Below are 13,039 nucleotides of genomic sequence, written 5' to 3'. Positions count from 1 at the left end.
CAGCACTATATAATGAAGGGCATTGTCTGGGGAGTCAGGAGGTGTAGCTGAACCACCTCTCCCATCAGCCAACAAGTCTCTTTGATTCTCTGTGCCTGGTTTCTTCCCTTATGCATTGCCTCGTGTACTTGGACTGGATTTTGGGGCCATGGCCTGTGCTTCATCAGGGGACCCTTTTCCCATCCATGGCCTCTAACTGCTGGAGCTGTATAATCATCAACTTCAGCTTCCCAGGACAGATGAGAGGAAACCCTCATACAGGCTTAAGGGAGAGGACCGTGTCAGGGCATGGCCACCACCTCAAAGCAGTTTCGGGGAAGTTCAACATTAAACATGCAGAATCCCTACGGCTTTTTATTTCATCTGTCTGTCCGGTCGTGACTGTAGTCACTGGATTCGGAAGGAGATCCTTGGTGTGTGTAGGCAACACAAATGCACACTGACTCCCCTTCTGGCTTGATTGACCTCTGTCTGGGTGGGTGTGACGACTCACAGAAGCGAGAACATCTAGGGTTTCAGTTCTGCTTCTAAATACGTTGTTCAGTATTAGCACACAAGGTGATGCCCACCTAGAGAAACCTGTGACTATGGAGAGCGCTGTGAACAAGCCCAACTTAATGCCCTCTCGTTTCCAATCAGAGTGGGCAAGTCGAAATCTCCTGAGATAGTAGGCTCTAAAATTCAAGTCTTGGGGACAGCGGCTTGCTCAGTCTAGTCTTTGCCCTTGCACAGGATGGAAGTTTTGGTACTTGACATCGGGAAGCCTGGGAACACTGTCCAGGGCCAGTCAGTCACCTTCCTCCCTCAATCTGGAGACTCTTCACACCAAGACGAGTCAGCCCCGGGTTGTTATTCCGCAAGCTTTGAGGACTGGAAGGCAGAAGGTGTTTGGCAGGGGTGTCATTTTCTGGCTTTGCCACACGGTGTCACCCACAGCCCATCTGCCGTTTAGCACATGGCGCCCCTGCTTTGATCTGGCCCTGGAGCATCTCCAAGGACCAAGGACAGAGGGGCCTGCAACCTGCCATCAGGGCTGGTGCGCTGGCTTTTATTTCCAGTCGTTTCTCTGTGGTCTCCCTGCCAACTTCATTTCTCTCATCCTTGCTTTTTCTTCCGCTACACCTTCTCCCATGACAGTCGTCTGCTATCAGTCGGACAGGGACGAACTTCGTCGCCGTGTCATCCAGTGGCTGGAAGCTGAGATTATCCCAGATGGCTGGTTTTCCAAGGGCAGCAACTACAGCGAAGTCCTGGACAAGTATTTCAAGGCAAGTAGAGCAGTGCCTGCCTCGGAGGCCAGAGAACATTTCTTGCCCTGTCACTGCAAAGCAGCTTCCATGTCTCCAGCCAGGAGGCTCCAGTGTGTGATGGGCCTGTGAAGCAGGGGGCCAGAAAGCTCTGGTATGTCCTACAGTATGATGTGTTACAGGCTGCCTGCAGCAGCTGCTGACAGAGCCACTGACATGGCTATGGGACAGCCCAGAACTGGAGCATCCCTGTGGATCTGACCTGCCCTGGGAAAAAGGAGGAGGGCAGGCCAGGTGTGCCTGTGGCAGGGGAGAGGAGAACTGATCTCAGGGCACAAAAGATAGCCAGAGGAGAAAAGATGGGTGAAAGTGCTGGAAATGGAAGTAGAAGGAGCAGGAAGCCAGGGCAGAGGCTGCTGATTCTTTGTTCCAGACGGTCCCAAGGCCATGTTGAGGTGGGGATAGGGGACACTTGGGGGCTTCAAGCGGAATATTTGCTTGCAAGTAGTGAGTATGACCTAGTTGTGGCCAAGAGCTGGCGGTTCCCTAGTGCTCTGCAGAGAGAGAGGAGCCAACCGTGTGTGTCAGGCCCTGCAATAATCCCGTTCGTCTTCCCTCCTCCCTGTCAGTCTGTCCCTCAGCCCATCCCCACCTCCTTTTGTAACCAGCAGATCACACGCTTCTCCCATGCTCCTGCCACATGCACTGCTTCGTCCCTCCCCCTCACGCCCAGCTCCTGATAAAGACTTCAAAGCATTCAGGATGGAGCTGGAGGAGCAGGTGGGGAAAGGGGGAGAGTGTTTAAATCATAAGCTGTCGACAGCAAGAGATTAATGGTGCCTGACAGGAGTTAGCGCTGCAAGCAAATTTGCCATGGCAATGGCACCCCCTGGTGAGACAGAGGAGCTGGTCCCTGCGCTCCAGAGAGCATCTTTGCCTTTGTAGCCATTAATGCTGCTCCGTCTGTGGAAACCCACTTGTGGCCTACTGCCTCAGGCACCCCCGCTGGCACCCGAAAGCTGCAGCATCCTGCAGAGTAGAGCTGCTCAGTCCCTCCTCCTGCAAACATGCTGTCCCCAGCCGCCTTCACGGAGAGCCTCCCCAGACCATGGGCTTCACTGAAACACATGAGCCAGCCACGGTCTTTCTCCACCGCCACGGCACAGCCTGGTCACCCCTGCCAGCCCCATGCCTGTTGGGGCGGTGGTGAAATCCCGTGGCCGCAGCTCAGAGGCAGACAGCTTCATGTTCTCTTTACTGTCCCTCTTTTTCTGGAGCACTGATCCCAGGCACAAGTGGGTGAAAGTTTCCATGACAAAGCTGTACCTTTTCTCAGACCAAAGGGGGAATTTCCTTCTCTGTCAGGTGGTAATCCACCATATCAACAATCCTTAAAGCTTTGAAATACTTTTAAAGCAGAATTCAGAGCTTGGAATAACTTGGGACAAATCCAAGCAAAGCAAACTAAATTGGGTTCAAACACACACTAATGTGTGTCACCAGTGAGGGTCCACTGTCACTGGAGGAATTCTGCTGTGCCCAGTCCCGGGGCTCTGCACGCCTGCCCTGCAAATGGCCTGATTCCTGCCCTGCAGGTAATAAACACTGGAGACAAAGATGACATGAAGCTTTTCCCTTTTCTCCTTGATGGGGAGGTTTGTAGATGCGTCATTAAGCTGTTTCCCTCCTGGAAGCCTGACTTGTGTGGATCACTGGGATGTGGGTTGTACATCAGGCAGGCCATGACCTTGAAGGACATTATTTCAAGAGGAGTGAGGCTGGTAGTGGGAAGCTTCTCTGTTTTGGAGGGTCTCTGGGGAAACATGTAAATGCAGACCATAGCATTGAAAGGCAAGAAAACTAACTGAACTGAGTCTGGGTCATTAAGGGAATGGCGGCCACTTTCACAAGAAATAGCGGGACAAGAGGTTTCAAAGTCTAGTAGAAGTTGAAACATGTTAGTGGAGCAGTTATATGCAGGCTACAGCACACAGAGTAATTTTCCTAGCCCTACAGGTTTCTCCTGAACCACATAGAGGTAAAAACAGGCAGTGTCTCTTCCAGCATTCCTGGAAGCACGCGCAAGGAGACACAGTGACCTGCCCCAAGTCACACAGCAAGAATTAGCCAGCAGCAGTCTGTGTGCAGAATTCATTTTCCCCTCACTGCAATGCAGCTGTCTCTGAGGGGGCCCAGCAGTTCCTGCTGAGTGCCCAGCGCTGTGATATGACATCTCCAAACAGGAGAGCAAAATGCAATTACTTCTTTGGGAGTACAGCCAGGATTCGGGGCTAAAAATTCTGCTTTTCAGTGCCAGGAGTCCTGTCAAGACCTTAAGAAGTTGGTGGCAATGCGTTGTGCTGTTGCATTAAATTGTTCCTTCTTTGGGATCAGCAGAAAATTGCTTCCTGTGATTTTCCCTTTTGTCACTGTCACAGTCTAGGCACAGCTTTGGATTTGCACATATTGGAAAGCTGACACCTCCTTGAATGCAACTGGTCTGCTTTAAGGCAGGAGGTATATAAGAAGGCTAAGAGCTGGCTGGAACAAAGAGAAGAAATGGGGTTAGAGCCATAAATCAAGCAGCAGGAGGTGAATGAGAGGCAGTGTAGCTTATCAGTGAGAACAAAGCTAGGATCGTGTCTCCCAGTTTTGATGCTAGTATGAATATGTTGCTGCTTTTCTCTGAGCCTCTGTCCTTCGTGCAAAACAGGGATGATGCAACCTGTTTCACTGAAGCTTCAAACATGCTAAGTACATATGGAAGGGGGAGAAGGAAGGGCTACCCTGAACCGATAAATCAGACCCTCTCACATCCTCCCATCTTCCCCTATAGAGCTTTGACGATGGTGATTCTCGCTTGGACTCCACTGAATTCCTGAAGTTTGTGGAGCAGAATGAGACTGCTGTCAACATCACCACCTACATGGACCAGGAGACCAACAAGCTGCTCAGGTGGGCAGTGGACAGGATGCCAGAAGGAGGGCCCGGGGGCCAGATGTGGTAGAAGGGGGCATGAAAATCCACTCATGGAAAATATCAGTTAGGGCTTGCACTGACAAAGATAACTGTGCATGAAGTGGCTTCTCACTTAGTTAAATAATTAATCTCACTTAATTAATAGGTGTGAATACGGGCAGAAGGAGCAGTCCCACCCCTACCCTTCACGTTAGCCATGTATTCCAACCTTCTTTTGCTTTATATCTTACAGGTGTGCAGCCAGAAGGTGAGTTGGGTGACAGAAAATTTGTTGTCTTTTTTATTTCCTAATAAATCAGATTTCCAGTGGACCTTACTCACCTTTTGCCTGATAGCTAGATCCAGTGCAAGGAAGATGGTAGGAAAACACAGCTCATGGGCAGCCTGCAGTTAGAGCTCGTGCAAGCATCGCATAAAAACATAGTTTGAGAGGTTTCCCTTTTTCTGTGTGTCTGCCACTGTGTGAAACAATGAGGAGAACAGGCTGCTTGTGGTTAGCTGTGCTTGCATCTCTACCTGTGTGACAGCATGTAGATGTCAACAGGGTCCTATTCCTGCGGTTCCGAATATCCCCCCACTTCCTGGCCCTTTGCCAGACAGGGAGTATTTTGTGACTGTTTTTCTTTTGTCTGTATCCATTGAGGTTTCCGTACAGAAGCCATTTCTGCCAGGCATCTCAGAACCTTACGAGTTATTACTGGTTTTACTCATCTGTGCTCTGAAGCCAATAGAGCAGGAACCAGCCTAGTACAGCCCCGTACAGAACATGCCACTGTGTTTCCTTTCAGGGGACTCTGCGTAGATGCCCTCATCGAGCTGTCAGATGAAAATGCTGACTGGAAGCTCAGCTTCAGTGAATTTCTCAAGTGCCTCAGCCCATCCTTCAACCCACCAGAGAAAAGTAGGAACTCCTTACTTGTATTGGGGAACCAGAGGGGTCCTGGGAAGGGAGGAAAGAAAAGAGACCAGCTTTGGGCCAGACATCGGATGCTGTAACTCCACTCCCAGAGATAATGTTGATATACGCTACCTCCCATCTGACAGCACCCCTTGTCCCTGCATTGTCAGAAGTACTGCTTTTTCTGTCCCAGAGCTCCCACAGCTCTTGTGATGAAAAACATTTGGATCTGAGAAGCAAGGGCGTAGGTTAAATGGATATGGTATGCTTGGAAGGTCAAGGCATGTATTTAGCAGTGTGGAGATAAATCATGTGAGGAGTTCATGTCTAGGTAACTTAGGAAAGTCAGACCAGACCAAAGTCCTGCTATGCTTTGCCTTTCACACAGAGACCCTCCCTGATGAACATCTCAAAGTTCACTATCCTTCCAAATCCTGCTTAGCGCTACAGTTCACGTGGAAGCAGCTTAGTGTTCTGCTGATCAGGCGTGCCTAGCTATTCATCTAATTGTCTCCTCAGGGGCTGCCGGTCCAAAGGTGCCAGATTTACATCCCACTGCGGTGGCACCAAGGAGCAGACAGAGGCTATGCTTCGTAGGGAATATTAAGGTGAACTCTCTGCTGCCTGTTTTAGTGGGAAGCGAGGGATGCTGCACCTCCCCTGGAAAACACGATCAGCTGGTTTTCACTTAACACCATACAGGCCCTTGAATGCTCTGGGGGCCTCGACTTAAACATACAATAGAGCTTTGAGGAGAAATGTGAGCTGAAATGAGAAACCTTTTTTTTTCCTTTCTTTCTTAGGGCTACGGCAAACACACAAATCATTTCCCCAACTTCTCCCCACCCGGAAGAGCAATTGTTTCAGAGTAACCAAAACTTTCACTTTGGGGGTTCTCTTCTATGTATAACAGATTAGGAAATACAAACAAATCCAATATTGAGATTTCATTTGGTATTGAGAAATTGAAATGTGTTCTTCTGAGGAAGCAAAATGAAGTGTTTGACTTTCTCAAATTATGTTTTGGCTGAGTTCACACACCAAATTCAGCATGAATGTTTTAGTCATTATGAAACTTCTGGTGGTTAGGGGAAGGAAGGCCTCCCCCAAAACTGTGTACCTCTTCTCTCTCTCAAGGCTTCTCCAAAGTATGTTGTCTTTAGTCTGCTCGCTATCTCACAACCACTGCCCTTGTTTTGTGCCTCTTTAGAGTGTGCCCTGGAAGATGAAACCTATGAGGATGGAGCAGAGACCCAGGTGGAGTGCAACCGCTGCGTCTGTGCCTGTGGGAACTGGGTGTGCACTGCAATGACATGCGAGGGTCTGTATGCTCTCTAGGCAATTACTGTACTTGGTTTTGTACAAAAAGGGGTTTTGCTTTTTATCTTTCGAGGGCACTAGCTATCCAGATTTCTTCTCTCTCCAGCTTTTCCTCAGCTTCTCTATGGGTGGCTTCTGCATCACCCTCCCTGTGCTCCGTGTTGGCCAAACCCAAGCTGGTTCTGTTCTAGAGGCCAGAAAATGTGTAACTGGGTTGGAGGCAATGCTGCTGGGGTTTGTAGTTTGGATTGGTGTCATGAAAATTCAGCACCAAATCTTTCAGGCCAGAGCTACTCTGCATCCAGCTGGCTTGGGGCATGCACAGGCCGAACAGGTCACTGTCTGCAACCATACATGTAGGTGTAAGCAAGTCAGCTTTCCTGTATGTGTGTCAGTATCCTCACTGTATCTGTGTTTATGGTATCTGTAAAGCAGGAGCTAGGGTCCTGCCTTGCCCCCCAGGGGAGATAGGAGACTTCATCCAGTAATGCCAAGAAAGCACTTTAGCTTCTTGCCATAAAAACTGTAGAAGAAAATAATGATGATGGAGATGAAGGGAGGTGGTGTTCATAGTAAGGCAGGCTTGTTAGTCTGTCTGTTCTGCCTTTGGAAGGCCTTTCTTCAACTTTCACAGCCATGTTACAATTGTGAGAAGTCACGGTGGGGTCGTCAACATCGGCTCTCCGTTTTGCCTTCTCACAGATGGTCCAGGGCCAGTGTAAAGCCAGCTTTCCCCTGCCTTGGGAAATGTACGAGTCCTTTTCAAGGAGCCATGTCCACTCTCCCAGCACTGCGCTGCATTTTACTGGCCTTCTTCCCTAGAAACCAGGCCTTTGCTTGAGCTTTGTTTTCAGTGGTGTGCAGGAGCTGTCAGCACTACATTAGTTCAGATCTATAGCCAGTAGTTTGGGCAGAGGAGAGAGGGGAACGGCAAGAGGTACATACAGAGTTTTTTACATTTATCTGGCCTTCTGCAGCAGAGGTTTTGGGATCACCTCAGACCAGACTTGGCTGTGGCAGCCGAAACTCACCTCAGAAAAGATAACTGTAATACTGATAGAGCTGCCAGAGGAGCTGTGAGTAGGTCTCAGAGGTTAAGCAACCAAATGAGAGGCTCTTTTTGTTGCCTCCCCAGAAACAACCTTCAAAGTTGCTATGCAACACCCGGTCTTGCTGTCTACTTTGTTCCCTGCATCCATGGCAGAAGCATGCAATGGGACAATTCCTTGACTTTCTGCCCATGTCTGAGCAGCAGAGGGGTTAGAGGCTATTGTTAGAGGGATAATGAAACCAAAGACTCAGATCAGATACATCAGCAAGCTGCATCTCCACTGAGCTAAATTACCTCTTCATTAGGCATCAGTTATTGTACTTGGATAGCACTGAGCTTCCATTTGTTCCCTACAAGAGGCCAAGATGTTTGAACTAATTATAGGTGCTTCTTTTAAATAATATGCAGCCTCTGCCATGTGGTTTTATTATTTATCACATGGGAGGGAGAGATGGGGACAGACTGGATACCCAGGTTCTGAAGTCCCAGGCAGCCACAAGGCCCATTCTCTTTCTAGGAAGCCAACCCACACCTTCCTCCAGCAAAGTCTTCCTAAGCTTGAGGTGTGCTGTCGCCGACCTGCCTCTTTTTGTTCTACGTGGTTCAGCCTCTGAAATTTGCATCCCTTATTTGCGATAACACTGAACTCCCTTTCTGTTTGCAGGGAAGAATGAGAAGGTGCCTGCTCAGAGACAGCGACCTGATCAAGACTTGACTGAGGAGGAGCTGGCTAGATACGTTCAGGAACTGCAGAAGCATCAGGTTAGCTTGAGGCTGGGAAGGTCTGCTTGCACTAAGCGTCTCCTTGCTTAGAGGGGTTCCCTCTGCTTCTGTCACTTGGAGACTTCTGGTGGAAGGGGGAGCACAGTAAAGGGGGATCTCTGTTGCCTGTGGGGACAAATACAGGTGTGAGGCTTTGAGGTGTAAGCCAGTGTCGGCGCTGCTTGTGGATGAACCAAAGCTTTCAGGGCACTGCCAGCTCCTGCGTCAGTGCGGAGCTTCACTTTTGTACTCTCTTTCTCCAGGAGACGGCCGAGAAGACCAAGAGAATGAGCACCAAGGAGATGTAAGGGGCCTCCACACTGGAGGAGCCCAGGAGGATGGGCCCAACCTGCCACCCTGTCCTCCAGTGCTGATCTCAGTATGCACAAGTGTCTGCTACAGTTGCCCAGTCACAGATATTTACATTGTATAGCGATGGGTTATTTGTTTTGTAATACACAGAGAATGGGGCCAGGAAAGGGGAGCAGAGCCCACCTGTTCAGGGAGCTTTACTGCTGGGGCCTTGGAAGGCTGGGAGGGACTTAGAGCAGCCTCTGGGACCCTTTCCCAGGGCAGACAGCTGCTCCCTCCAAGAGCTAACAGGGTTTTCTTGTTCCCCTGGATCTGGGGAAAGGACGGAGGTCAGTGCTGGATAGAAAAGGGGGTCTTCAATCAATACAATTGTCGGCACCGGCCTTGGCTGCAGAAATACAGGCCCGGCAGTTTTGTGGCTGAGCACGTGTGCTGCAGGGCATCATTAGCCAAGGACCTTGCCCTGCTTACCCTCCCCTTTGGTTCAGGCTCCTCAAAGTTGGTCAGCCTGGTGTGACACCTGGAAGTCGTGGTGCCATGCTGCTGGCATGAGTCCAGCACGTTCCTCCTTGCTTTCCACCGGACTGTCCCCAGCAGCTCCTCCAGTACATTGTGGGCTCCAACACAACATGGTTCCTTTTGACCTCATCTCACTCTTACTCTCCCTGCCCCCTCCTTAGAGGTGCTAGCATATTCTTTTCTTATCACATTCACATGCTGACTCCCCCTCTTGTTTTGTTTTTTTTTTTTTTTATTACTTTATTTCCTATGGTAGTAATTCAGCTTTTGTATGTTTCGTAGCTCTAGATCTTTCAAGAAAACCCAGCCTGTGGGTTTTTGTTATTGACAGTGCTGTAATGCCCATGCACAGTTTGTATCGCACTGCGCTCGGCCACCGCAAACACCACAAGCAATTTGTGAGCCCTGCGCTACAGGGTATTTCTCAACTGGGGATAGCAGTGTCCCTCATGGGAAGAAGAGACAGGGCTGGATGTAATTAGTTTCACCAGGCACAGATTGACACTGCAGCTCTCTAGCTCTTGCTCCCTTAGCTAGCGTTGACCATGTGCTCAAAGTCCGTGCTCATGCCTCTCTAAATTTCCCAGAGGGGAGTGCCAAGTAGTCCAGAGACAGAGGGACCAGGCAATCCCATTAGCAGGGTATCTTAAAAGGCTTAACTACGTAAAAAACTGTTTAGTTGGAGTCAGGGCTGTTAGCCATCATCTTGGGCTTTCCATCTCCCTCTGGGGTAAGGCAGCAGCATTATTCTTTGATTCCAGGTCTGAGTTTGGAGTCAGGGCTGGAAGCCTCATTACTGACGCATTTCATGATGTCTTTGATCAGACTGTCTTTTACCAACCTCGCATCCCTTCACGGGTCATTTTTGTCTGACCCCTTTCTCAGAGCATTGGTCCTAGATATAAATGAAATGCTGTTCTGTTGACAATCACCTCTGTAGCCTCCAGCCGAGCTGATTTTCTCCTGCAGTTGTCAAATGTACTTCATACACTCACAGGCCTGAACCTCCAGCTTCCGCGTTCCCTTTACGCCCCTGCTGTGCATCCCAAGCAGTTGCATGTACCCTGAGATGACTGCTTGTGACTTCCATCTTCCTGTTTGTGAGCAACTTCAGCAGTTGTTGCCAGGTGTCTTGCAGTCCCTAGTGCTTACTCAAGCAAAACTCCACATGCATCTGCAAAAGAATGTTCTGCTTGAGTGAAGATCAGCAGGACTTTTGTCCCAACCTTCCCCTTTTTGCACAGTGCTTTCCTTGGAGAGGAAGAATGAGCTGGTACCTAGCAAGCGTAGGAAAAGAAGAAAGCCTGGTCCCTCCTGTGGTCTCACCCATGAGCCAGATTTGTTAAAAGCTGTCTGGTCTTTGAGCTGTTTTCCCCGATGTGAATCCAGAGGACTTCCACTGACTTTGGCACAGTGCCACATTTCCAGTGAGAGTCATACTCTACCCTGCCATGCTTGGAGGTTTTGGCACAATACATGCAGAAGGGGGCTGGTTCTTCTCCCATGAGGGTCTGGATTTGAGAAGCTGTCACCTGTGAAGGTGAGGGGGATGTAGACAATGCTACACTGGGACGGGGTCATTGTTTGTGTTCTGGTGGCACTGGATGAAGTGGTTGGTGGAATTAGGAGCACCCATCAGACATAGCCTCGCTCCTCCCCAACAGTATGAGTGAAACAGCTTCATGTGCTGGATCTGGAGTCACAGGAACATTGTTCATAAATGTGTTGCTTTATTCCAACCCTGCTTTGAAAGGTAGTTCGTGCCTCCCAGCTCGCTTCCTTCCAGCTTGGATCATTAAAGTGCCTTAGAGAAAATACAACAGCTTGCCTTAAAGGCTTTCCCTGGATGGAGATAACATCTTATTGTCCAGTCAGGAAAATCTCCAACTGGGAGAAGCAGAGCACCTGCAGGAAGGGGAGGCTAATCCATGGCTGAAGGGCTTCTGTAGACTGCATTACGCGATACGTTCTCTAGTCCCCTTCCTGTCTCCTGTGGATGTGCACTCTACAAGGATGGCTGCTGGGGACAGCTGGAGAGGTCAGTGCTGGCCTTGAGGTTTACAGAGCTTGCGCTTGCACTGACGGCAGAGGGATGAGCTGCTATCTTGGGCAAGGCAAGCTGAGCTCTCTGACAAGCCATACAACAGATCCTAGGATAGCCTGGGGCAGCGGGGTAGGAGTGCGGTGAACGTGCCTCCGCGGAAAGGGCTGCCACGTGCGGAGCCTTTTCCTCCTTCCGCCCTCAAAGGGAAACACAGCTGTGGAGAGCGATGCCGGCACTAAGGGCTACGGTACCCAAAGAGGACCGAAACATCTCGCCTCCCCGCACTGAGGGGAAGGGCAACCGTTCGGTGAGCGATGCCCAGACTGTACCCTGCAGCAGGCTGGTCAGTCGCTAACTTCTGCTGGGTGACTTGGCTGCTGGGGAAGGAAGTGCTGAATTCCAGCCATTGCCCTCTGGGACAATTGCTGTACAGACTGCAAGGGGCAGGGAAGGCAGGTTTGGTTTTGTTTTGTTTTGTTTTTTCCAAAAAGCCAAATTTAAGCAACAAACAAAGAAGTCCCACTCCTCCCTCTATATTCCCTCCTGTACGTGTGTGAAATTTATCAGTATTCTGTAGGTTTCCTTAGTGCACTTATTTTACTTGATTTTGTAATTTTTTTGAAGCAGGGGGGTTTGGATATTACTGCCAAATAAATGAAACAAAATTTAAAAAATAACACGTGGATTTTTTTATTTCTCACAAGCCATATACCTCATTTTCCTCTTAAAAAAAAACAAAACAGCTATCTTTCTGCACACCCCATGATGGCATTGATACACAGATCTCGAGGCTTTTGACAAACGTGAGACATGACTGTCTCTGTTTTATAGCTGGGGAAACCGAGGTACAGCAGAGAGGAGTGGGAAGTCGCAATCACGTGGCGAGCCAGCGACAGAGATGCAGCCGGCAGCCACAACTTCTGCCTCCCAGCCACGCACTCCAGAGGGACACAGGTGGTGAAGTATGGGGCAATTGCTCTGTCCCGTGTGGCATCGAGGGAGCCTCAGCTGGAGTACCTTCTGGTTTGGGCAGTGCCTTTCACAAAACGGGTGGATCAGGTGGAAAGAACCCAGAGGCAAGTAAAATAGCTAAAGGCCTCAAAAACATGACTTACAAGGACAGATCAGAAGCCTTACGCACAGTTAAGAAGGAAGGCTCTAGCTGTCTTCAGGTGGAGACTGCTACCAAAATGAACATACCCATCTCGCTGTGGCGGATGGGACACTAGCTTCAGTTGCGGCAGCCAGGGCAGATCTAGGTGAGATGTCAGGGAATGCTTTTGAATGTCAAGGTTAGCAAAGAACTGGAAGACACTTCCATGATATTTCACAGACTTCGTCCCTGTATGGGTTTTAAGAAAAGACTTGAGTAACAGCTATCGGGAGTAGACCAAGTATAGCTGATCCTACCCCAAGATGGGAGAACAGGGGGGTGACCCTCCTGAGGTCCCGTCTGTTTCTGATAGGACCTTACGAAGACAGGGCTGAATGGCTAATGTCATCTTTGCTGAACTGAATGATGAAATGGCCTTTAATGGTGTCGTGTAACAGGAGGATAATGTCTTACCATTCATCTCCCCTGTAACTGTAATGGACTTAGCAACTTCTACTACCATGAGCTCTTCTGTGCAAATGACAGTCCAACAGAAGAGAAGGCTGCGTTCCTTTGTTTCACTTGGTACGCTCCTTCCAAAGCTGTTTAAAAAAAAAAAAAATTGCCTCTTATATGTTACTTTTCACACCAAATGGCCTCTTCAGCATGTACCAGCTGCTGCATAAACAGTCTTAACTGTGGCATTCCCAGCCCATTCACTGCTCAACTGTAAAGTGGGTCTGCTTTATTACTTTAATTTCTACGGCTAGAATTTCCCAGGATTTTAAGAAGGAATGAAAGGACGACGTGTCAG

At 49.3% G+C, this 13,039-nt stretch overlaps 1 protein-coding gene across 1 annotated transcript in view; it reads left to right on the top strand.

The window, feature by feature from the left end:
• FSTL1 (follistatin like 1) overlaps positions 1-11,809 on the top strand; it is a 55,801-nt gene extending 43,992 nt beyond the window's left edge. Inside the window, exons 6-11 of the mRNA XM_069785861.1 lie at positions 1,138-1,268; positions 4,084-4,202; positions 5,015-5,127; positions 6,335-6,445; positions 8,160-8,257; positions 8,521-11,809. Coding sequence (XP_069641962.1) covers positions 1,138-1,268; positions 4,084-4,202; positions 5,015-5,127; positions 6,335-6,445; positions 8,160-8,257; positions 8,521-8,565 — 617 coding nt within the window. The 3' untranslated portion in view covers positions 8,566-11,809. The remainder of the gene's footprint in view (positions 1-1,137; positions 1,269-4,083; positions 4,203-5,014; positions 5,128-6,334; positions 6,446-8,159; positions 8,258-8,520) is intronic.
• The last annotated feature ends 1,230 nt before the right edge of the window (positions 11,810-13,039 follow it).

The sequence above is a fragment of the Haliaeetus albicilla genome, chromosome 6 (assembly GCF_947461875.1).
Source record: "Haliaeetus albicilla chromosome 6, bHalAlb1.1, whole genome shotgun sequence".
In the NCBI taxonomy this organism is placed as follows: domain Eukaryota; kingdom Metazoa; phylum Chordata; class Aves; order Accipitriformes; family Accipitridae; genus Haliaeetus; species Haliaeetus albicilla.
The sequence above is the reverse complement of the archived record's forward strand: the minus strand, read 5'-3'. Positions and strand labels throughout refer to the sequence as shown.